Below are 26,377 nucleotides of genomic sequence, written 5' to 3' on the forward strand. Positions count from 1 at the left end.
GAGAGAGTCAGCGTCGGGGTGTGTGTGTGAGAGAGAGTCAGCGTCGGGGTGTGTGTGAGAGAGAGAGAGTCAGTGTCGGGGTGTGTGTGTGTGAGAGAGAGTCAGTGTCGGGGTGTGTGTGTGAGAGAGTCAGCGTCGGGGTGTGTATGTGTGAGAGGGACAGTCAGTGTCGGGGTGCGTATGTGTGACAGAGTCAGTGTTGGGGTGTGTGTGTGAGAGTCAGTAATGTGGTTGTGTGTGTGAGAGACAGTCAGTGTCAGGGTGTGTGTGAGTGAGAGAGAGTCAGTGTCGGGGTATGTGTGAGAGACAGTCAGTAATGTGGTTGTGTGTGAGAGACAGTCAATAATATGGTTACCAGTTTTAATATTTCCGCATTAATACATCATGAGGATAAGAAAACTACCAGACTAAAGTAATGACAAATTGAGACGACAACATTTTTGACGATATGGAAGTTGAATTCACTTAATCTGAGGTTTTTTTCACAGATCATTGACATGCGTCACATAAAGGGAAAGAGATTTTCACTCAGGCTCAGGTTTCCTAGAAAGTTTGGCAAACATTGAGGCATTGTATGGGATCTTCTGAGATCGAACAGAGCTGAGGAAATGTCATATCCTCTGAGAGGTTGCAGTGAATGGAAGGCCTCTGACTGTACTAACTCACGATATGAAGACAGTACTCAGCAACCATGGCAATCAAACTATTAGGGCTTATTCTTTGCAATATTGTGATTAATTACAAAAATCTCATATTCCGAGCAATCACGTGAACGTAGCTTGGTCTGCAGTGTTGTGATTGTACAGTGGTTAGTGCTCAGTGCTGTGGCCACAGCAACCTCGGTTCCAATGCAAGTCACGGCAGTGATTGTTCACGGCATTTTAAAGGCTTTTGTGGTGCAGTGGCAGTGTCCCTACCTCTGAACCAAGAGTCCTAGGTTCAAGTCCTATCTGCTCCAGAGGCACGTCATAATGTTTCTGAATAGGCTGATGAGTAAAATATACATTACTGAGTGAGGCACCTTGTATTTTAAATGTTGATATTTTTCAATGAGGGGTTCGGAAGAACAAAATAGCCTCGATCAAGGGTCGGAAAGCGACAATGTGAGTGATCACTAAACAGACAGCAAAGCTATCACATCCGATGAACAACCTCCACAGTGGGTACATAAACGCATAAGAACCAGTAGCAGGAGTAGACCATCTGGCCCTTCGAGCCTGCTCTGCCATTCAATAGGATCATGGCTGATCTTTTCATGGCCTAAGTTCTACTTACCCACCCTCTCACCATAACGCTTAATTCCTTTACTATTTAAAAAATCATCTATCTTAGCTTTAAAAACATTCAATAAGGAAGCCTCAACGACTTCACTGGGCAGGGAATTCCACAGATTCACAACCCTTTGAGTGCACAGCTTTCTCCTCAATTCAATTTTATATTTGCTCCCTAATTTTGAGGCTATGCCCTCTTGTTCTAGTTTCACCTACCAGTGGAAACATTCTCCCTGCTTCTATCTTATCTATTCCTTTCATAATTTGTGATGTTTCTATAAGATCCCCCCTCATTCTTCTAAATTCCAATCAGTACAGTCCCAGTCTACTCCGTCTGTCCTCATAAGACAACCCTCTCAATTCTGGAATCAACCTAGTGAACCTCCTCTGCACCCCCTCCAGTGCCAGTACATCCTTTCTCAAGTAAGGAGACCAAAACTGAACACAGTACTCCAGGTGTGGCCTCACCATCACCCAATATAGCTGCAGCATAACCTCCCTGTTTTTAAACTCAATCCCTCTAGCAATGAAGGTCAAAATTCCATTTGCCTTCTTAATTACCTATTGTATCTGCAAACCAACATTTTAGATTCATGCACAAGGACACCCAGGTCCCTCAGCACAGCAGCACACTGCAATTTTTCACCATTTAAATAATAGTCCCTTTTACTGTTACTCCTACCAAAATGGATGACTTCACATTTATCAAAATTGTACTCCATCTGCCAGACCTTTGCCAACTCACTTAAACTGTCTATATCCCTCTGCAAATTTTCAGAGTCCTCTGCGCACTTTGCTCTACCATTCATCTTAGTGTCATCCACAAACTTTGACACACTGCACATGATCCCCAACTCCAAATCGTCTACGTAAATTGTAAACAATTGCAGTCCCAACACTAATTCCTGAGGTACACCACTAGTCACTGTTCGCCAACCAGAAAAACACTCATTTATCCCCACTCTTTGCTTCCTGTTAGTTACCCAATCCTCAATCCATGCTAATAAATTTCTCCCCACTACAGAAGTTAAGCTAACTGGCCTATAATTCGCCATCTTTTGTCTACCTCCTTTTTTAAACAGTGATGTCACATTTGCAGTTTTCCAATCTGCTGGAATGCCCCAGAGTCCATCGAATTTTGGAATATTACCACGAGTGTATTTGCTATTATTCCTGCCATCTCTTTTAGTTCCCTGGGATGCATTCCATCGGGGCTAGGAGACCTGTCTACCTTTAGCCCCATTAGCTTGCCCAACATTACCTCGTTCGTGATAATGATCATGTCCAGGTCCTTACCCCTACCTTGGTCTCCTTGTCATCAATTCGTGGCATGTTATTAGTGTCCTCCACTGTGGAGGCTAACACAAAATACTTGTTCAATGCCTCAGCTATTCCCTCATTTCCCATTATTAAATCCTCCTTCTCATCTTCTAAAGGACCAATGTTTACCTTAGGCACTCGTTTTCTTTTTATATATTGGTAGAAACATTTGCTATCTGTCTTTATATTCTGAGCTAGTTTACTCCCATAATCTATCTTACTCTTCTTTACAGCTTTTATTGTGGCTTTCTGTTGACCTTTAAAGTTTTCCCAATCTTCTAGTTTCCCACTGGTCTTTGCCGCACTGTATGCCTTATCTTTCACTTTGGTAGCCTCCATTATTTCCTTAGACGTCCATGGCTGATCATTCCTTTTGCTGAGCCCTTAAAAAAAATGCTTTGGAAGTCCTCACTGTTCCTCAACTGTCCCACCATAAAGTCTTTACTTCCAGTCTACTTTAGCCAACTCCTCCTTCATCTTATTGTAGTCTCCTTTGTTTAAACACAGGATCTGGTTTGGATTTTATCTTCTCACTTTTCATCTGCATTCTACTTTCAACCATACTGTGATCGCTCCTTCTGAGAGGATGCCTCACTATGAGATAATTAATTATTCCTGTCTCATTACACAGAACCAGATCTAAGAAAGCTTGCTCCGTCATCAGTTCCATTACATACTGTTCAAGAAAACTATTGCAGATACATTCTATGAACTCCTCCTCAGGCAGCCTTGACTGACCTGGTTCAACCAATCAACATGTAGATTAAAATACCCCATGATAATTGCCGTACCATTTTTACAGTCATTAGCTATTTCTTTGTTTATTGCCAGTCCCAATGTGATGTTATTATTTGGTGGCCTATAGACTACGCCTATCAATGACTTTTCTTCCTGGAATTTCTCATTTCCACCCAAATGGATACAACCTTATTCTCCATTGAACCTATATCATCTCTCTCTACTCCCTGATGTCATCCTGAAATATCAGTGCAACACCACCTCCCTTACCTTCCTGTCTGTCCTTCCAAATAGTCTGATACTCCTGGAAATTTAATTCCCAGTCGTGACCATCTTGCATCCTATCTCCGTAATGGCTACTAAATCATACTCAGTCGCGATGATTTGTGTTGTTAACTCATCTACCTTGTTTTGAGTGCTGTGAGCATACAGGTAAAGCGCCTTTATGCGAGCTTTTATATCTCCTTTTTGAATTCTAACATCTCCACTAATAGTATCTCCTGAGTTTTCCTTCCTTTTAATTTCTTTCATAGTCTTCAATGTAGTTAAACCCTCCTGTGCATGTGACCTGCTGCTTTCTTTTCTATATACCATTATACTTCCTGTAGTTTTTCCCTTCCCTTCCCCTCAATTCACTAAAGTCCTAACGACCACCCTATTTATATGTGGGTGACAAGACACTCTGGAATGAGCGGGTGAATGAACAGTGATCATTGAGGGGTTGTACAGGAAAAGGTACTGGCAAAGTTTACATTTTGGTACAATGTTCAGGGTGATGGTTAAGGACTGAGGTTCATGGATGGGCAGTGCGATCTGAAAGACAGGATAGTAAGGAAGAAAAATATGAGCAGCGAGATTGACTCCTTTGTAATATCAGAAACTGGGAAAAAAACTGATTGTGCAGGAGGACTGAAAATTGGAAGTAGAGGCCATAGCTTAAAAGACTAGACAATAAATTTAATAGAAAATGAAACAACAATCTGTGAATTCTGGAGATCTGAAACAAACAAAAAGAAATTGCTGGAGAAACCCAGCAGGTCTGGCAACATCTGTGAAGAGAAAACAGTGTTCTGAAGAAGGGTCATTGGACTCGAAACGCTCACCATGAATTGAATTGGGCACAATGCAATGTGTAGGATCAAAAACAGAAATTGCTGGAAAAGCTCAGCAGGTCGAGCAGCATCTGTGCATAGAAATCAGTTAATGTTTCAGGTCTGGTGACCCTTCCTCAGAACCGAAGGTAGCTTGGAAAAGGCTGGTTTATATGCAGAAGAGGGGGGAGGTGTAAGGAGTAAATGATAGGTAAGGGTAGAGCCCAAAGAGAGAGAAGAACTGTTGGACAGAAAAAGGAGTGGATAATGGTCAGTCTGGGAGAACGAATAGCTAATAGTGGATAATTAGTGGCTAACGATGGGTGGTGTGTAATAGCAGACCATGTGATAACAGGGTCTGCAGTTCTGAGGAAGGGTTACAGGATGCGAAACGTTACTTCTGCTTTCTCCCCACAAATGCTGCCAGAACTGTTGAGCTTTTCTAGCAATTTCTGTTTTTGTTGCATGTGATAACAAGGCCTGGAGATTGGGGTTGGGGCAAAGACTTGGTAGAAAATGCCTCAAGCCCTAAAATTATCGAACTCTGTATTGAATGTGCAGGGGTGCAGGGTCCACAGGCGGAAAATGAGGTGTTGTTTTTCCAGTTTGTGTTGGGCTTCACTGGAGTACGGCAGCAAGCCTGAGACAGAGATGTTGGCCAGGGAACAGGGTGGTGTGTTAAAGTGGCAGGCAACTGGAAGCTCAGGATCTTTTTTACCAGACAGAATGTAGATGTTCTGCAAAGTGGTCACCCAGTCTATGTTTCGTTTCGCCAATGTAGAGGAGACCACACTGTGAGCAGCAAAGGCAGTAGACTAGGTTGTGTTGAATGTCAGGTAGGCCAGAAGAATGGCAGGAGGATCTCCTCGCCCATGTTGAGTGAGTAATGGGAAAGAAATGCAGACAGCTTCAGGGGACACCTACTTTCTGTCTGTAAAAATGACCCTTGCTTCTAGTTCATAAACAAAACAGAAGTTGCTGGAAAAGCTCAGCAGGTCTGGCAGCATCTGTGATGAGAAAATCACAGTTAACGTTTCAGGTCTGGTGACCCTTCCTCAGAACAGTTCCCTGGGAAAGATCCCTGTCTCGAGCTTGCAGCAGTGTTTCAGTGCAACTCAGTGCAAGCTGGAAGAACAGCATCTCACTTTCCACTTGCAGATCCTGTAGCCTTCCAGGCTCAATATCAAGTTCAATAATGTTACAGCCTGACCACCTCCTTTTACCCAGTTCAGATCCTGTTATGATTGGGTTGTTTTCACCACAGCCAACCCATTTTCACCCACTCATACCTCCTATTTAGCTTCTCGTCTTCCCTAGCTTACGATCAACAATCCCTTTAACTTTTTCTTCTCTCTCTCCCTCCCCCAGTCTGCCTGGACTCCGTCTCCATCTATCTGCTCACTACTTTTCCCTCCCTCCCCCATAATCAGCATATACACCAACCTTCTCCAAGAGACTTTCAGTTCTGAAGAAGGGTCACTGGACTCAAAATGTCAACTGTTTTCCCTCGACATTGCTGCCAAACATGCTGAGTTTCTCTAGAAATTGCCAGGTTTATTTTAGGCATTATGATTTTGTGCCTTTCTCCTGTCTTTTCCCATTCCGCTGCCACACACTGTATTTTAAGAACTTTCCAGTGCCTTCTTTCAACAGAAAGACACAAAAAGAGCTATAAAGAAAAGTAAGATAGAACATGAGAAAAAACTAGCACAGAATATAAAGACAGATAGCAAAAGTTTCTATAAATATATAAAACGAAGAAGAGTGGCTAAAGTAAACGTTGGCCCTTTACAGGATGAGAAGGGGAATTTAGTTATGGGATATGATGAAATGGCCGAGGCATTGAACAGGTATTTTGTATCAGTCTTCACAGTGGAGGACACTAATAACATGCCAGTAATTGACAAAGAGACGAAGGTAGGTGAGGACCTGGAAACAATCATTATTATGGAAGAGGTTGTGTTGGGCAAGTTAATGGAGCTAAGGATCGATAAGTCTCCTGGCCCTGATGGAATGCATCCCAGGGTACTAAAAGAGATGGCGGGAGAAATAGCAGGTGCACTGGCGGTAATTTTCCAAAATTCGCTGGACTCTGGGGCAGTCCCAGCAGATTGGAAAACAGCAAATGTGACGCCACTGTTTAAAAAGGGAAGTAGACAAAAGATGGGGAATTATAGACCGCTTAGCTTAACCTCTGTAGTGGGGAAGATGCTTCAGTCTATTATCAAGGAAGAAATAGCAAGGCATCCTGATAGAAATTGTCCCGTTGGGCAGATGCAGAATGGGTTCATGAAGAGCAGGTCATGCTTGACAAATCTTTTGGAATTCTATGAAGACATTACGAGCGAGGTGGACAATGGGGACCCAGTGGATGTGGTGTACCTAGATTTCCAAAAGGCCTTCGACAAGGTGCCGCACAAGAGGCTACTGCATAAGATAAGGATGCATGGCGTTAAGGGTAAAGTATTAGCATGGATAGAGGATTGGTTGACTAACAGGAAGTAAAGAGTGGGGATAAACGAGTGCTATTCTAGCTGGCAGTCAGGGACTAGTGGTGTGCCTCAGGGATCGGTGTTGGGACCGCAATTATTTACAATTTATATAGATGATTTGGAGTTGGGGACCACGTGTAGGGTGTCAATGTTTGCAGATGACACTAAGATGAGTGGCAGAGCAAAGTGTGCAGAGGACTGTGAAACTTTGCAGAGGAACATAGATACATTGAGTGAGTGGGCAAAGGTCTGGCAGATGGAATACAATGTAAATAAATGTGAAGTCACACATTTTGGTAGGAGTAATAGTAAAAAGGATTATTACTTGAATGGTAACAAGTTGCAGCATGCTGCTATGCAAAGGGACCTGGGTGTCCTTGTGCATGAATCACAGAAGATAGGTCTGCAGGTACAACAAGTAATTAGGAAGGCAAATGGAATTTTGTCCTTCATTGCTAAAGGGATTGAGATTAAAAGCAGAGAGGTTATGTTGCAGCTGTACAAGGTGCTGGTGAGGCCACACCTGGAGTACTGTGTGCAGTTTGGGTCTCCTTACTTGAGAAAGGATGTACTGGCACTGGAGGGGGTGCACAGGAGGTTCACTAGGTTGATTCCGGAGTTGAGGGGGTTGGTTTATGAGGAGAGACTGAGTAGATTGGGATTATATTCATTGGAATTCAGAAGATTGAGGGGGATCTTATAGAAACATATAAAATTATGAAGGGAATAGATAAGATAGAAGTAGAGAGGATGTTACCACCAGCAGGTGAAGCTAGGACAAGAGGGCACAGCCTCAAGATTAGAGGGAGCAGATTTAGGACTGAATTGAGAAGGAACTTCTTCATCCAGAGGGTTGTTAATTGATGGAATTCCTTGCCCAGTGAAGTAGTTGACGCTACTTCAGTAAACATTTTTAAAGATAAGGTAGATTTTTTTTTGAACAATAAAGGAATTAAGGGATATGGTGGGAACGCGGGTAAGTGGATCTGAGACCACGAAAAGATCAGCCATGATCTTAGTGAATGGCGGAGCAGGCTCGAAGGCCGGATGGCCTACTCCTGCTCCTAGTTCTTATGTTCTTATGTTCTTGAATACTCCGTTGAATCCAACCCCACTAGACAGTGTATTTCAAACATAAACTGTTGATTGTGGGAAAAATTTCTCCCCACATCACATTTGTTACTTTTGCAAAACACTTCTTTAAATCTATGCCCTCTCATCCTCGATCCTTTTATGAGTGGGAACAGTTTCTGTTTATTTTATCTGGACTGGTCATGATTTTGAAAGCTTCAAAGAGATCCCTGCTTGGTTTTCTTCGCTGCTGTGTAAGGGACCATCTTTTGGACTATAAACTGAAGAAGTTGGACTGCTATATAACTGAAATACAGGGAGAATTTTACTACTTGGAAAAGTCAAGTGGTGCACATTTTTAGCTGTGGAAGATAATGTTATTTTTCGAAGCAGTGAAACTGGATGGCACCAAGAATCTTTTCTGTCAGGGAGATACTGCCAAACAAAAGCCTTCATATCAGCTGAACTGTAGTTTATTACAAAGCCATTGCTGCAGGACAGCCAGAGATACCCCGAATCTGCAAACTGAAAACATCCCACTGCTCTTCCTCTCTTCATGGGGGTGAAAAGGCGAGAAAATCAAGGAAGCTTAAAAGAAAGGATTCTAACAAAAACAGACCTAAATACTCTGGATCCATGCTAGAAGAAGAAAGTGACCATCACTTTACAGACAACAGCGTTAAAGCGTAAAAGCAGTTATGTGAGACAATTTAACCCACTCTTTGATTTTCAGAATTTTGATCCAAATGTACAGGATTGTTTCATTTGTAATATACCTACCTGTCCTTTGGCTATTTTAATTGTGAATGTTTTCAAGGCAAAGATGGTCTTTTGACCAGTAGAGGAATTAAGGCTTATGGTGAGGTGGGGGGTTGTGGGGTTGGTGGTAAGTGGAGCTGAGTCCACGAAAAGTTCAGCCATGATCTTATGGAATGGGAGAGCAGGCTTGACGGACCAGATGGTCTATTCCTGCTCCTATTTCTCGTGTTCTCGAGAATGAGTGTGTGATTATTGTTTTTAAGGGGGTACAATTTCAGTTGTTTTGTGGAAGATTTGGAGTCCTCTCTTTTATCTGCTATTCATTAAAGTTAAGCATGAGCAAGAAGAACAGTTTCTCCAGCGATTCCTATTTTTGTTTCAGATCGCCAGCATCTGCACTTCTTTGCTTGTTTTTGTGTTTAAGTCACACTGCCACACCTCTTCCAGGTATGCCCACCTTAAAGAGCTTCTGCTCATCTTTGATAGGATTTTTGTTTCCTCTCCTAGTCAGCATAAATACCAGTTTCTCTGAGCTGCTAGCAGTTCTGGTGAAGAGTCTCCAAACTTGAAACATTAACTCTACTTTATTCCTACAGATCTTGCCAGGCCTGCTGAGTTTCACAAACAATTTCTGTTTTTGTTTCAAATCTCCAACATCCACAATTCTTTGTTCTATTTCCAGAAATCCTGATTTGTTTTCCCTCATGAGAAGTGGTCATTGTTGGTTGCACCAGCATTTATTGCCCATCTCTAGTTGCCCTTGAGAAGGTGGTAGTGAGCTGTCTTCTTGAACCATTTCAGTCCATGTGCTGTAGGAGGACACACAATGCTGTTAGGGAGGGAACTCCAGGATTTTGACCCAGCAACACTGAAGGAACAGTGATATATTTCCAAGTCAGGATTGTGCGCAGCTTGGAGGGGAACTTGAAGGTGGTGATGTTCCCATATACCTGCTACACTTGTCCTTCTAGATGGTAGTGATTGTGGGTTTGGAAGATATTGTCTAAGGATCTTTGGTGAATTTCTGCAAAGGCATTGTGTATAGTACATAAAACTGCCACAGAGTGTCAGTGATAGAGGGAGTGGATGTGATGCATTTAAGCATGCTTCTTTGTCCCTGGATGGTGTTGAACTTTTTGAATGGGAGCTGTGCCCATCCAGACAATAGGGGGTGGGGGGTGGGGGGGCTGGTGGGGAGTGTTGAGGGGGAATGTGTTTCCATCACATTCCTGACTTGTACCTTGATGGACAGGTTTTGGGGAGTCAGGAGCTGAGTTCCTAGCCTCTGACCTGCTCTGTGGTGAGGTCCACTTGAGTTTCTCGTCAATGATAACCCCAAGGATGCTAACATTGGAGGATTCGGTGATCGCAATGCCACTGATTGTCAAACAATGATACTTAGACTCTTTTGCAGGACATGGTTACTGCCTGGATATTGTGCAATTATTAGCTAACATCCCCACTTTGGACTCCTCCTTCTGATTCAAGGCTCCTCTGACAGCACCTTTCCAAACTGGAACCTGGACTACCCGAAATGACAGATGAGATTCAAGGGCAGCAGATGCTTGGGAACATAAAACACAAACACTGCCCGTCAAGTAACTCCCCATCCTGGATTGGAACGATAGCACCACTTCCTCCGTGTTGCTGGGTCAAACTCCTAGAATTCCTTCCTAACTGCACTGTGGGTGTACTTAAACCCTGAGGACTGCAGCAGTTCAATGAAAGCAGCTCAGCACTGTTTCTCCAGGGCAATTAGGGTTGGACAACAGATGCTGGCACGCCCTATCACACCACATCCCGTGGACAATTAATAAACTTCATATATTATTGACTGCTGATATCCGCCACAGTACAATGATCAATGGGCTCAACTGTACTAATATGTATGAGCAGGCAGAAAGGATTTAGCTGCCTGTGCAGAGAATGAGATATATACCCCTACAAATAACCTTGTAAAAGGATAAAGACGAGAATCAAGTTGGCTATCCTTCACTAACTGGCCATCAAGTTTAACATCTGCTTCCACCGACAGTGCACAGAGATAATCCTCCCTCACCATCAAGGTGACAAATGGAACTAGAGCCAAGAAACACAATCTCTTACCGAATGTCCAGCAAGCTGGCCGTTTTTATATCAATGTTGTCAATGAGAATCTGACCCTCATTCAACTCCACCATCCGGAAGAGCGCGAGAAACAAAGTCGATTTTCCTGAGCCTGTCCGTCCAACAATTCCCACTTTCTCACCCGCATTAATCTTCAGACTAATTCCATCGAGTGCATTAGGAAGCCCCTCCCGATATATAAGGACCACATTCTTAAACACTATCATACCATGCTGTGGCCAAGAGGAAGGAACCTAAAAGGATATAAACAGAACAGGTTACATAGTAGAGTACAGAGACAGTGTTCTACTGTAGATTACAAGACAGTTTTATATATGTGTTGTATGTAAAGGTGATTGCAGAAACAACTAAATGTTATCTGCATGACACAGACACAGCAATACTCATTAATACAGTACTTTGTATCATACGGACCAAGGCATTGGATTCCTTTATACAACTTACCTCAATTGGCTTAGTTCTTTTGGTCTTGTGCAGGATAATGGACAATAAGACATTGCCAGCAATCCCAGTCCATTGCAATCTCTTTAATTCCAGTTTGGGTGGGTCCAGTCTTGAAGGCTTTTCTTAAACATAATTTGCCAGGTTTCCTTTCACTAGCCAAGTCTTCCTTTCCTATCCAGTGGTGTCCATTCAGCTATATCAAGAGGTATGTCCAATAGGCAAAATACAAATTCAGCCAGTCTCAGTGAACTCTCTATCGCAATGTCCTGTTGATACCTTTGTCCTGCCGTGTGCAGCACTTGGTGATGTTGTCTCTTCAAGCGATGCCCAAGATCTTATCTAGGCACATCTGGTTGTAGATGCCCAATTTGGTTATATGTTTGTCATTCTCCTCCTTGTTTCACTGGCACAGCTTGCAGTTGGTACCATTATGGGCATGTAGGGTTGCAGCTTCATGATTGTGATGATGGTTTTTGATGCCTACAACTACTGGAGTCACAGAAAGAGTGATGCTGCTTGACTAATTCTTGTGTGCATGTTGATCAGTACATCATTCTCCCAGGAGATGGAGTTACCTTGGTAGCAGAATTGATTGATGGTGTTGGGAGTTGCCATCCAATCATCATTGTCTTAATCTTCGTACAGCTTACATGTCAACCAATCTTGACATTTCTACTCTCAATACAAATCTAGGAGCATACCTGACTCTTTGGCCAGCTAGGCAACACTGTGAAATCCAGCTCCATCAACTGGTTATGTTGCCACAGGATGCCAAAACCTGCTCCACCATCACCATCATTACGATGAAATGAATACCCAACAGGAAAAGGCGTGGGGAGAGTATACAGCCTTGGCTTACTCCTGTCAAGATGTTGAAGGAGTTCATGCTGCTTAATACTGGTCCTGACACAGCAGCTGCGGTCAAGGTAGAAAACTTCAAAACTGTAAATACACTGCATTGAAATGTCGAAAAGTCTTGTGATGTTCCAGGGTGACTGCTGTGGATATGACTAGGAGCCATCTTGAAATCAGTGAAGTTGATAACAAGTGGCTTCTGATAATTAAGGCCCTCATCTCCCTGCAGCATTGTAAAGTCATAGAAATCCCCAGCATAGAAAGAGACCCTTCAGCCCATTCTGTCTCCACTGGTCACAGAGTCATAGAAACAGACCCTTCAGTCCAATTTGTCTGCAGTGACAAGACATCCCAATCTGATCTAGTCCCATTTGCCAGCATTTGGCCCATATCCCTCTAAACCCTTCTTATTCATGTACCCATCATATGTCTTTTAAATGTTGTAATTGTACCAGTCTCCACCACCTCCTTTGGCAGCTCACTCCATACATGCACAACCCTCCACATGAAAAAGTTACTCCTCAGGTCTTTTTTAAATCTCTCCCATCTCACATTAAACATATAACTTCTAGTTTTGGACTGCCTTACAGAGGGAAAAAAGCCTTGGCTATTCACCCAATCCTTGCACCTCATGATTTTATAAACATCTATAAGGTCACCCCTCAGCCTCTAACGCTCCAGGGAACATAGTCCCAGGCCATTCAGTCTCTCCCTATAGCTCAAACCCTCCAGTCCTGGCAATATCCAATCTTTTCCACACCTTGTCAAGTTTAACACCATCCTTCCTATTGAAGGGTGACCAGAATTGTAGGCAATATTCCAAAAGTGGCTTCACCAACATCCTGTATGGCCTCAACATGACATCCCAACTCTTATACACACTGACCAACAAAGCCAAGCGTGCCAAACACCTCCTTCACCACCCTGTCTCTCTTGGACTCCACCTTCAAGAAAGTGTGCACCTGCGCCCCTCGGTCTCTTTGTTCAGCAACACTCCCCAGGGCTCTACCATGACCTATATAAGTCCTGCGCTGGTTTGCTTTACCAAAATGCAACACCTCATTGACCTAAATTAAACTCCATCTGCCACTCCCTCTTCAAAAAACTCAATCAAGTTAGTGAGCCACGAAAATCCATGCCTTTCCAAACGCATGTAGATCCTGTCCCTCGGAATCCCCTCAAACAACTTACCCATCACTGATGCAAGGCTCACGCGTCTATAGTTCCCTGGCTTTTCCTTACAACCTTTCTTAAATAATGGCACCATAGGAGCCAATCTCTAGTATCCCGACACCTCACCCATCGCTATTGATGATACAACTATCTCAGCAAGGAGCCCAGCAATCTCTTCCCTAACTTCCTACTAAGTTCTGGGAAATACTTGATCGGGTCCTAGAGGCTTATCTACCTTTATGCGTTTTAAGACTCCAGACCTCCTCTTCGGTAATATGAACTGTGCTCAAGACATCAATATTTATTTACCTAAGTTCATTTGCATCCAAGTCCTTCTCCACAATAAATACTGACGCAAAACATTTGTTTAGTATCTCACCCATTTCCTGTGGATCCACACGTAGACAGCCACGCTAATCTTTAACGGGTCCTCAAGTGATCATCCAAATATTTCTTAAATGTTGTGATGGTTCCCATCTCTATCACCCTTTTAGTAGTAAGTTATAATCATAGAATTCCTGCAGTGCAGAAAGAGGCTAAACGGCCCAACCAATCTGCACCAACTCTCCTCCAGACCCAGCCCCCACCCAATCTCCATAAGCTTGCATTTACTATGGCTAACCCTCCTAACCTGCACATCCCTGTACACCACGGGATAACTTAGCATGGCCAATCCACCTAACCTGCACATCTTTGGACTGTGGGAGGAAACCACAGCACCCAGCGGAAACCCACACGGACATGGGGAGCACATGCAAACTTCACACAGACAGTCGCCAAAGGCTGAAATCAAACGTGGGTCCCTGGCACTGTGAGGCAGCGATGCTAACCAATGTGCCATCCCTAAGTTCCATATACCCACCACCTTCTGGGTGAAAAAAATTCTTTACATCGCCTCTAAACCTCCTGCCTTTAGCTTATATCTATGGTCCATGGTTATTGATCTCTGTGCAAAGGGAAAGGGTTCCTTCATAGTCACCCTATGTCCCGCATAATTTAGTTCATTTCAATCGGATCTCCCTCTCAGTCTACTCTGCTCTTGGGAAAACAAACCCTGTTCACCTAGGCTCACTTCACAGCCGAATGGCTCCACCCCACGTAACATGCTGCTGAATCTCCTCTGCACCCTCTCCAGTGCAATCACATATTCCCTATAATGTGGTAAGCAGAACTGCAGACAGTACTCCAGCTGTGGCCTAACTAATACTTACCTGTCCTGCTGCCTTCAATGATCTATGGACATGTTAACCAAGGTCTCTCTGACCCTCTATACTTCCACTGATCCTATCATTCATCACTGACTGCCTTGCCTTGTTAGTCTTGCCAAAATGCATCAACGCACATTTTTTCAGGATTAAATTCCATTTGTCAGTTTCAGCCCATCTAAACCGCCCTGTTGTCTAAGACTTTCCACTTCGCTATTAAACACATCACCAAATTTTCATGTTATCTGTGTCTACATCAATAATGTGCACAATAAACAGCAAAGACTCTATCATTGAAACCTGAGGTACACCACTGGACACAGGCATCCAGGCACAAAAACCCGCTTCGACCATCCCCCTCTGCCTCCTGCCACTAATGTGGAGGTGCTGGTGTTGGACTGGGTGGAAAAGGTCAGAAGGTGCACAATACCAGGTTATAGACCAACAGGTTTACTTGAAATCACAAGCCCTCAGAGCGCTGTGCCTTCATTAGGTGAAGTGAAGGGAAACACACAGGCACAGAATTTATAAGTAGAGAAATCAAAAGATCATACAAATGGTGTGAGTGGATTGTCAACAGGCTGAATAATAAGTCTCTGCAGGTGATCAAGAGTGTAGATGGTGTGAATAAAGTGTCAACAGCTGAATAGCAAGTGTAGGGATGACCTATAATCTGATTGAACAAGGCAGAGAGATAATTACAAAAAATTAAAAATAAGGTGATGCTGGAGATAAATCAAATGGCTGCAATAACACGATAGGTATTACAGTCGCATGCTGAGAGTCTAACCATACTAACAAGTCATCCAAAACTGCACAAACTAATTAAGATAAAGATCATAATAAGTTATCAAGGTGATGGTGTTAAAACAGGACAGTAAGGAAGATTTTACAGATACAGAAGTGTGGTGGGGCTACATGTAGCATGATATGAGTCCAAGATCACAATTGAGGCCGTCTTCATGGGTACGGAACTTGGCTATCAGTTTCTGCTCGGCGATGCTGCGTTGTTGTGTATCTTGAAGGACGCTTACCCGAAGATCGGAGGCTGAATGTCCTTGATCACTGAATTGTTCCCCGACTGGGAGGGACCGTTCCTGCCCGGTAATTGTTGCACGGTGTCGATTCATCTGTTGGTGTAGTGTCTGCATGGTCTCGCCAATATACCATGCCTTGGGGCATCCTTGCCTGCAGCATATGAGATAGACAACATTGACCGAGTCACATGAGTATCTGCCGTGTACGTAGTGGGTGGTGTTCCCACGTGTGATGGTTGTATCCATGTCGATAATCTGACATGTCTTGCAGACGTTACCATGGAAGGGTTGTGTGGTGTTGTGATCAATGTTGTCCTGAAGGCCGGGTAGTTTGCTGCAAACAGTGGTCTGTTCAAGGTTTTGAAAGCAAGAAGTGGAGGCATGGGGAAGATCCTGGCAAGATGCTCATTGTCATTGATAATGTGTTGAAGGCTGCAAAGAACATGGGGTAGTTTATCTGTTCTGGGGAAGTACTGGACGACAAAGGGTACTCCATCGGTTGTGTCCTGTGTTTGTCTTCTGTGAAGGTCGTCTCAACGGACATTTTGGCACTCAACACCAGCATTCCCCACGACAACGCATCACTGCAACAACCTCAATACTGAATACCAACAACTGCTAATTTCCAGATGTCATCCTACAACTCATCCACTTCATCCTCAACCACAACATTTCCCCTTTGACAACTAGTTCTTCATCCAGACACATGGAACAGCCATGGGGACCAAATTTGCACTCAATATACCAACATTTTCAAACACACGTTCGAGCAAAACATCTTTGCTGCACAGGACCTGCAAACAATACTTTACATCAGAGACATCGATGACATTTTCTTCCTTTGGACTCATGGCAAGGAATCACTGAAATGACTACATGGCGATATCAACAAGTTTCATCACCCCGATCGTGCTCACTGATAGGTCAGTGTACACACCGCCCCACTCGCGCTGACAGGTCAGTGTACACACCACCCCGCTCGCGCTCACTGACAGATCAGTGTACACACTGCTGATCACGCTCACTGACAGGTCAGTGTACACACCGCCCCGATCGTGCTCACTGACAGGTTGCCCTTTATCAGCTATATTTAAACGTCCTGGAAAGGAGTAACAAAGATGTGAAACAATGGTTGCTTTCTTTCTGTTTCTTTGACACTGAATGCTGTTAAGTTTGCTGTGGTCTTCATCAGTGTAGCAACGCTTTGGTCAGATTTTTGATTCCGTCACATGTTCACACATTGAGAGTTTTGTTGGCACAAGCTGTTGGCCATCTGTAACTGCCTTTGAGACGGTGATGGTGAGCTGTCTTCTCTAACTGCTGCACTTCTTGGGCTGTCGGGACACCAATAATGCTGGTTGGGTGTCAAGATGGTGTTCCAGGGCTCAGCAATAAAGACAGACAGTGATATAGTTCCAAATCAGAAGGCTGGGTGGCTTGATGAGGAACGAGTAGTTGGTGGAGTTCCAATATATCTGCTGTCCTTATCCTTATAGATGGTCCTGGGCTTGTGTTTTAGAAGGTACTTTCTTAGACAAGTGCATTTCTCTGTGGTACATATTCCTTTGTGTTGCTTATGGAGAAAGTGAATTTTTAAGATAAAGGACAGGGAGAGCAACACGACTGTTACATTGTCTTGGATGGTGTCGAGGTTCTTGAGAGTTGGAGCTGCATTCCATTATTCCAGCACACTTCTGATGTGGATGGTGGACAGACTTTGGGAAATCCAGAGGGAAATTACTCACTACAGAATTCCCATTCTCTGAACCAACTTTGTAGTCACAGTATTTATATGACTCATTTAATTAACTCTCTTGTCTGGAGGGAGGTGATGGACTATTGGTATTATCACTGAATTGTTAGTCTAGAGACTCAGGTAATTTTCTGGAGACTCAGGTTCAAATCCCACAGACAGTGGAATTTGAATTCAATAAAAAATATTTGGAATTAAGAGTCCAATGATGACCATGAATCCATTGTTGGTTGTCAGAAAAACCCATTTGGTTCACTAATGTTCTTAAGGGAAGGAAGCTGCCATCCTTTCCTGGTCTGGCCTACATGGCTGATTCTTAACTGCTCCCTGGGCAACTGAGGATGGCTAACAAATGTTGGTCTAGCCAGCAATGCCCACATCCCATAAATGAATTTTTAAAAAACGCAGCACGTTGAATCTAATTGGTCCAGGTCTATACTCCAGACTCTCAGAGCGAATCATAGATTTTGACTTTAACCCACACAGTGCAATACAGTCTGAACACAACATCAAGCCTATGGAAATGAAAGCTTCAACCAACCTCTGTTCCCCTTCACTCGTTTTACTCTCCCACTCCCTTGCTATCATGTGGCGTGTACTTCATTCTCGGTTTGTCTAACCCACATTGGCCTTCACATTGGCTTACTTTTATTTATTGCTCTATTTTCACCTGTCACACGTGTCGTGGTCATTTCAGTTTCATTTGTCTCTCCCTGCATTTTTCAATGTCAAATCAATACCTTTGTTTTCACCCCTTCTCTCTCTCCCCCCAACCTCATAAATGCAAAATCTCCCCTACTGTACCTAAATTACTTCTTACCTCAATATTCCCCTCCTGTGGTTCGATGGGAATCTCAGTGACATATTCATCCAAACGTTCCACACTGACCATCTGTGTTTCAGTTTGTGTGAAGCTAGATATTACCCCAGAGAGTAGATTTGTGATTGACAGTGCATAGGACATAGCAAGACCCACGAGTCCTGAGTGAAGAGGAAAAAACGGCAGAGGTCACACAAGACCTGAATGTGAAAAACACTGCTGTTTACTTGAGGTCACAATGAAACTCAATCAAACTTTCACAAGCAGTGTCACAAAACAGCATAACACAAAGAGTGAAACAGTTGTATTTACCTTCAAAGTCAGAAGGCTAATGGTTCAAGCCACATGCCAGAGACTTCAGTGGCAATAGTGCAGTCAAGAGCATCAAATTACAAAGTCAGTGGTCAAAAACATAGCACATGACTTTCAACTCAGCTAACTATGAAGTCATCCATTTTGGACCAAAGAAGGACAGATCTGGATTGGATACAGAATTGGCTTGAAGTTAGAAGGCAGAGAGTGGTGGTGGAGGAATCCTTTTCAGACTGGATGCTGTGACCAGCAGTGTGCCACAAGGATCGGTGCTGGGTCCGCTGCTTTTCATCATTTTATATAAATGACTTGGATGTGCACATGGGAGGTATGGTTAGTAAGTTTGCAGATGACACCAAAATTGGAGGTGTGGTGGACAGTGAAGAAGTTTACCTCAGAGTACAACAGTGGGTTCTTGATCAGAAAGGACAATGGGCCAAGGAGTGGCAGATGGTGTTTAATTTACATAAATGTGAGGTACTGCATTTTGGAAAGGCAAATCAGGGCAAGACTTATACACTTAATGGTAAGGTCCTGGGGAGTGTTGCTGAACAAAGAGACTTTGGAGTTCAAGTTCATTGTTCCTTGAAAGTGGAGTTGCAGATAGGTAGGATAGTGAAGAAGGCATTTGGTATGGTTCTCTTTATTGGTCAGTGCATTGATTATAAGAGTTGGGAGATCATGTTGTGGCTGCACAGGACATTGGTTAGGCTGCTTTTGGAATACTGTGTACAATTCTGGTCTTCCTGCTATAGGAAGGATATTGTGAAACTTGAAAGGGTTCACAAAAGATTCACAAGGATTTTGTGGGAAGATAGTTGTATCATCAACAGCGGTGGTGAGGTGTCAGAATACTAGAGATTGGCTCCTGTGGTGCCATTATTTAAGAAAGGTTGTAAGGAAAATCCAGGAACTATAGACCCCTGAGCCTTACATCAGTGATGGGTATGTTGTTTGAGGGGATTCCGAGGGACAGGATCTACATGCATTTGGAATGGCAAGGACTTTCATGTGTCACTAACTTGATTGAGTTTCTTGAAGAGGTAGTGGCAGATGGAGTTTAATTTAGATCAATATGAGGTGTTGCATTTTGGTAAAGCAATCCAGGGCAGGACTTATATAGTTCATGGTAGAGCCCTGGGGAGTGTTGCTGAACAAAGAGACCTAGGGGCGCAGGTGCACACTTTCTTGAAGGTGGAGTCCAAGAGAGACTCGGTGGTGTTTGGCACACTTGTCTTTGTTGGTCAGTGTGTATAAGAGTTGGGATGTCATGTTGAGGCCGTACAGGATGTTGGTGAAGCCACTTTTTGGAATATTGTGTACAATTCTAGTCATTCTTGTATGGGAAGGATGGTGTTAAACTTGAGAAGGTGCAGAAAAGATTGGATGTTGCTGGGGCTGGAGGGTTTGAGCTACAGGGAGAGGCTGAATAGACTGGGGCTATTTTCCCTACAATCACAGATTATAAAATCATGAGGGGCATGGATAGGATGAATAGCCAAGGTCTTTTCCCCAGGGTGGGGGAGTCCAAAACTAGAGGGCATAGGTTTAAGATGAGAGGGAAAAGATTTAAAAGGGACCTAAGGGGCAATTTTTTCATGCATAAGGAATTAAGTGTATGAAATGAGCTGCCAGAGGAAGTGGTGGAGGCTGGTACAATTACAACATTTCAAATGCATCTGGATAGGAAGGGTTTAGAGGGATATGGACCAAATGCTGGTAAATGGGACTATACTTATTAAGGATATCTGGTCGACACAGACGGGTTGGACCGAAGGGTCTGTTTCCGTGCTGTATATCCCTGTGACTCTACGACTCTAGTGCAGACTTAGAGAAGTTTTTTCTGTCGCTACAAATTCAGAGGGTCAAAGGGCCTCCTCTGTACTGTAGGATTCCATGATTCTTCTGTGCCAGACATGTCCGTAAGGTCCTTCACCAACCTCTACAGATGCACCACTGAAAGCATACCATTCGTGTGCATAATGGCAGTTGCTCTGCCCAGGACCGTAAGAAACTACAGAAGGTGGTGTGCACAGCCCAGACCATCACGGAAGCTAACCTTCCAGCCATGGACTCCATTTACACGGCTCGCTGCCACAGAAAGGTTGCCAATATCAACAAAGATCCATCGCACCCCAGTGATGATCTCCTACAACCTTTGCTGTCAGGCAGAAGATACAGAAACCTGTACACACGCACTAACAGGTTCAGGAACAGCTTCTTCCTGGCCGTTATCAGACTGACGGATGGACTGTCTAGCCTAAAATTATGCTGATCTTGCTAACGTTGATCTCGCCGAGAGCATGCCCCATGCAATGTAACCAGTATGCCTCTGTCTAAGTCTTCTCGATCTGGACATCCTTTGCTTACTATGATCTGTCTGTACCGCTCATAAACAAAGCTTTTGACTGTATTTCAGTACAAGTGACAATAAATAAATAAATAAAATCATATCCAAGCAAGTGGTGGAGGCTGGTACAATTACAACATTTAAATGGCATCTGGATGGGTGTATGAATAGGAAGGGTTGAGAGGGATGTCGTCCAAATGCTGGCAAATGGAACTAGATTTATTTAGGATATCTGGTCAGTATGGACGAATTGGACCAAAGGGTCTGTTTCCGTGCTGTACATCTTTATGACTCTATGTCAGCAATGTTGTCTCCAACTTTGCTTTGTCATTAGCAGCCTGCTTCTTGCTCAAAGGTGGCCATCCCAGTGTTATACGAGCATAAAGGGCTGCAACTTCAAGCAGCAACTGGATTACTGTATTCCTCAAATGGTAACAAGTGTGTAACAATGGATGTCTAAACAGTCAAAGGCCAATGAATACAATACTAAAATTTGTAGCCAGCCAAATTGGGTAATATGGCACAGAAACAGGCCTTTCAGCCAACTCAGCCCAGTCCAGTGATATGCTCATGTTCCATTCAGGCCTCCTCCCTACATTACCCATCAAAATTCACCATCATGGCGCTCTCTCTCATTCTCTTCTTATTACACTGTGGGATGTGGGTGCCGCTGGCTGGACAAGCATTTATTGCCTGTTCCTCACTGCCCTTGAGAAGGTGGTGGTAAGCTGCCTTCTTGAATCACTGCAGTCCACCTGCTGCAGATAGAACCACAATGCCCTTAAGGGAGGGAATTCCAGGATTTTGACCCAGCGATAGTGAAGGAACAGCAATATATTTCCAAGTCAGGATAGTTAGTGGCTTGGAAGGAACTTTCAGGGGGTGGTGTTCCTATGTATCTGTTGCCCTTGTGTTTCTAGATCAAAGTGGCCATGGCTTTGGAAGGTGCTGTCAAAGGATCCTTGGTGAATTTCAGCTGCCCCTGAACATTGGCGGCGAAGGGAGCAGATGTTTGTGGTCTTGGCACCAATCAAATGGGCTGCTTTGTCCTGGATGGTGTCAAGCTTCTTCAGTGTTGTTGGAACTGGACTCATCCTAGCAAGTGGACAGCATTCCATCACACTCCTGACTTGTGCCTTGTAGGTGGTGGACAGGCTTTGGGGAGTCAGGAGGCAAGTTACTTGCCACAGTATTCCCAGCACCTGACCTTATCTTACAGCCACTGCGTATATGTGGTTTGTGTTTCTGGTTAATGGTAACCCTCAGGATGTTATTGGCAGAGTATTTGGTGATGGTAACACCATTGAATGTCAAGGGGTGGTGGTGAGATTGTCCACTTGAACATGGACTGCTTCAGTTTCTGAGGGGTTGCAAATGATGCCGTAGTGCAATCGTCAGTAAACGTCCCTACTTCAGACCTTATGATAGAGGGAAGGTCATTGATGAAATAGTTGAAAATGGTTGGGCCTAGGACGCTACCTTGAGGAACTTCTGCAGAGATGTCCTGGAGCTGAGATGACTGACCTCTAACAACCACAACCATCTTCCTGTGTGTCAGGTATGACTCCAACCAGTAGAGAGTTTGTCCCCTAATACCCACTGATTCCAATTTTGTGAGGGCTTTTGATACCACACTCAGTCGAATGCAGCCTTGATGTCATGGGCTGACACTCTCACCTCACCTCTGGAATTCAGCTCCTTTTGTCCATGTTTGAACCAAGGCTGTAATGAGGTCAGGAGCTGAGTGGCTCTGCAGGAATCCAAACTGGGCGTCACTGAGCAGGTTATTGCTGAGCAGGTGCTGCTTGATAGCGCTGTTAGTGACACCTTCCATCACTTTACTGATGATCGAGAGGAGACTGATCGAGAGGAGACGGTAATTGGCCGGTTGGATCTGTCCTGATTTTTATGGATAATTGTGGACAGTTTTATGGACAACTGTGGGCAATTTTCCACATTACTGGGTAGATGCCAATGTTGTAACAGTACTGGAACAGCTTGTCTAGGGGAGCAGGAAATTCTGAGCACCAATCTTCAGTACTATTTTCGGGATTGTTGTTGGGCCCATAGCTTTTGCAGTATCCAGTGTTTCTAACAGTTTTTTGATATCATGTGGAGTGAATCGAATTGGCTGTAATGCTGGGACCACTGGAGGAGGCCAAGATTGGCACTTCGGGCTGGATTGCTGCTACTGCTGCAATTCCTTAAATTTACTTCAGCACTGTTTACTATACACTTATTTCTCTTATGCTAGGTTGTGGTCAAAAATTTACATTTCTCAATGTTTACATTAATTTACAAAATTTACACTTTAGACACAGTCCCTAACAGCAGATTTAAATAAAGGAATATGTCTTTCACACTCAGCAAGCCTAACTTCTTACAATGAACATTACTTAAATCACCTTTCCCCACGCTCTAAGTTCCCACTTTAATCAAATATCCCTCATATTTACTCTGTCGCTCCTCTCACTTCTCCCCCTCTCCCCTCTGGAACCTCTCACTTCTCCCCCCACCCCCCTACCCTCTGGAACCTGTCATTGCTTCCCTCCCCCCGCCCCTTCTGGAACCTGTCACTTCTCCGCCTCTTCCCTTTGAAGTCACTCATGTTTCCCCCTCTCCTCTCAGGAACCCTTCACTTCTCCCTTTCTACCCTCTGGAACCCCTCCCTTCTCCTCCTATACCGTTGAGCCTATCTTCGGCGAACACAAGGGAGAAGCAACCTCTGTTTGGAGGAACAGCTCCTTTCAGAATGTCTATGTTCCAGCATGGGGCTGACACTTCTCTGGTGGGTTGCTGCCATTGTGCAATAAAGTTTCCCACTGCCCTGTGTATTGTGCACGTTGTTTGATGTGGTCACGTCACTCCTACCATGCTCCAGAGTTGGTACCTCGCACTAGTTTTGAGTTCAGGATGACTGAATGAAAAGTCGGAGATGGTGGTGTCACCATTCCCTTATCTGCTTTGCTCTTGTCAGCAGCAGGAGTTGGTTGTGGTTAAGGAGCCTTGGCGAGTTGCAGCAATACATCATGTCAATGGGATAATTCCAATCTCTGTGCCCTACTGATGGATAAGATCTGATCAATGGACTACTGCATCCTCAAAGAACTCAACTTCTTGAGTTTTGACAGAGCTGCAGTCATCGAGATCAGGATGAATTCAGTACGGGGACGGTCACAGTGACAGTGGCGATCTTGTGCTGGTTCACTGATTCATTGTGCTGCATATGTCAAAGCGGAGAAGGAATGAAACCATTCTAACTTACCAGGATTCCCCCTTTTCAGTCCATGCTCGATGACAGCAATAATAGCAATGGAAGTCACCACGGCAACACCAATCATCTGCAGTCTGATGTCAAGCCACTGCACAGCAGTGTTGCCAATGTAAAGGCAGCGCTGGTTGAGCTCCAGACGACGAGCATTCTCCTCCTCAAACCTGAACACACCATCAAGAGAAACTTTAACAAAAGAATCTCAACTAAGTGGACAGCTACTCCGAGAGTATAAATTCGAAAAACCTGAAAGGAAGGCAACCTAGGAGGTCCTATCAATGGCACTCTGGCAACAAAACAAGAAGCATCATGTCAATATTGACAGATAAACGCTTGAATCTGGAGCCTGCATTACTTCGTTTAGAAGACACACAAACATTTTCCCAGTGAAAGCTAACTGACCTAAAATGGGCCTGTTTTTTCTGTCTTCTACCCTTTATTGACTAAGACGTTGGGAGTTTTTCAGAATGTAATGATTCTTGGAGATTACTACCAGTGAATCCATTATCTCTACAGAACTCCTTTGTATATCCCAGGATGCATCCCTTCAGGTCGAGGGCACTTTAGTAGCCCCCGTCATGTCCTTAGCACTTTTTCTCTGATAGTTATTGTGTTTATCTCCTTTCCTCCTTTTGCTTCTTGATTGTTTAATAATGTTGGAATGCTATTAGAGTCTGCTACTGTGAAGACCGATGCAAAGTATTCATTCAACTCCTCTGCTATTTCCTGGTTCCCCATTATTATTTCGCTAGTCTTGTTCTCTGAGGGACCTGGGCTCACTTGGGCTTCTCTCTTCCTTTTTATATATATACACAACTCTTGCTGGCTGTCTTGATGTTAATTTTAAGTTTACCCTCAAAGTCTATTACCTCCCTCTTTATTATTTGTTTGGAGTCTTTTGTTAATTTTTAAAACTTTCGCAATCCTCTGTCCTACCACTAATCTTTGACACATTGCACATTTTCTTTCAATTTGATGCTATCCTTAACTTCCCAGGTAAATGATGATTGGTTTAGCCCCTTCCCAGAATCCTTCTTCCTCACTGGGATACATATTTGCTTTGAGCCACAAACTATTTTTTTTAAATGCCTGCCATTGTGACACAACTGTCTTTGCTGCAAAACCCCTTCCCCTGTCCAGTCCAGTTATTTCCAACACAAGTTCCTCCCTCTCAAACAAAATGCTAAATTCTACCATGTTACTGTTTCCTAGGGAACTTTTCAGTCTGCCGTATTTATTAAACCTGCCTCATTACACACCATCAGATTCAAAACAGTCTGATCCCTGGTTGGAACTACCACATATTATTCTATGAAACTATTTCAAATACACTCTATGGGTTCTTCTTTGTGGCTACCTCTGCCAACCTGACTATCCCAATTTACGAGAAGATGAAAGTTAGCCATGGTGAATGTACTGCCTTTGTGACATGCCCTCGTTATTTTCTGGTTTATTCTCTATGCCCTGGATAGCTACTATTAGGGAGCTCATAGTCTACTTTGACCAGAACTTTCCTTCCCTTCTTATTTTCACCTGTATAGATTCTACATCTGCCTATCCAAGATCATTTCTAGCTATCAAACTTATTCAATACTGCACCAACAATGCTAACTTACCCACCTTCCCATCCTGCCTGTATTTTCAAAATTCACATACCTTGGAATATTCAGTTCAAACTTTGATCAGCTTGTCTCTGTAATGGATGGAATAAAATAGCTACTAACTTTTATTTGTGAGGTTAAATCATCTCATTTGTTCCAAAGCAAAGAGCCATTAATTTTGTCTTTGTATGATGTCTTTCCCTTTTTGACCCTATTTATTGTTGTTTTTCAATGTTTGTACACTCTGTCCCTTTCTGTCCACCCTGGGTATCATTATCCAAATATCTGCCCTCTAACGCTGCCATATCCTCTTGCTTTCCCCTTTCCCTTCCCTCCCCAACCAGCATCTTTTGCTATCGTATTTATTCCATTCCATATTAACCAAGATCCCTGACCACCCTTCTCTTTCTGCTTGTTCTGCTGTAAACTGAGCTGAGATTTAATATTTTGAGGTTCATTGAGAGTTTGGGGCTGTGGTATTCAGAAGTCTGGAAGTCTGTTTTGTTTACAAAGTTTTCTTTTACTGGAAGCACAACGGATAACGGTTCAATGCAGCAAGAAAGGTAGTAAGAGGAAGAAAACAGCATTGTTCCTCAGCAACAGGAATTGAGTGGCATACAGACAGGGGCAGAAGTCAGTCTGTAAATGGTGTAGGCTGAGAGATACTGGACACTGAGTGCAGTGAAA

The 26,377-nt window shown here is 43.6% G+C and overlaps 1 protein-coding gene across 1 annotated transcript in view; it reads right to left on the minus strand.

Moving 5' to 3' along the window:
- Positions 1-24,172, minus strand: part of LOC109922659 (ATP-binding cassette sub-family C member 10-like) — a 36,878-nt gene extending 12,706 nt beyond the window's left edge. Inside the window, exons 1-2 of the mRNA XM_048596739.1 lie at positions 24,084-24,172; positions 10,849-11,102 (exon numbers count right to left, since the gene is read on the minus strand). Of these exons, the coding sequence (XP_048452696.1) occupies positions 10,849-11,075 (227 nt within the window). The 5' untranslated portion in view covers positions 11,076-11,102; positions 24,084-24,172. The remainder of the gene's footprint in view (positions 1-10,848; positions 11,103-24,083) is intronic.
- Between the last annotated feature and the right edge of the window lie 2,205 nt (positions 24,173-26,377).

This window comes from Rhincodon typus, chromosome 5 (assembly GCF_021869965.1).
Source record: "Rhincodon typus isolate 14 chromosome 5, sRhiTyp1.1, whole genome shotgun sequence".
NCBI classification, from domain to species: Eukaryota; Metazoa; Chordata; class Chondrichthyes; order Orectolobiformes; family Rhincodontidae; genus Rhincodon; species Rhincodon typus.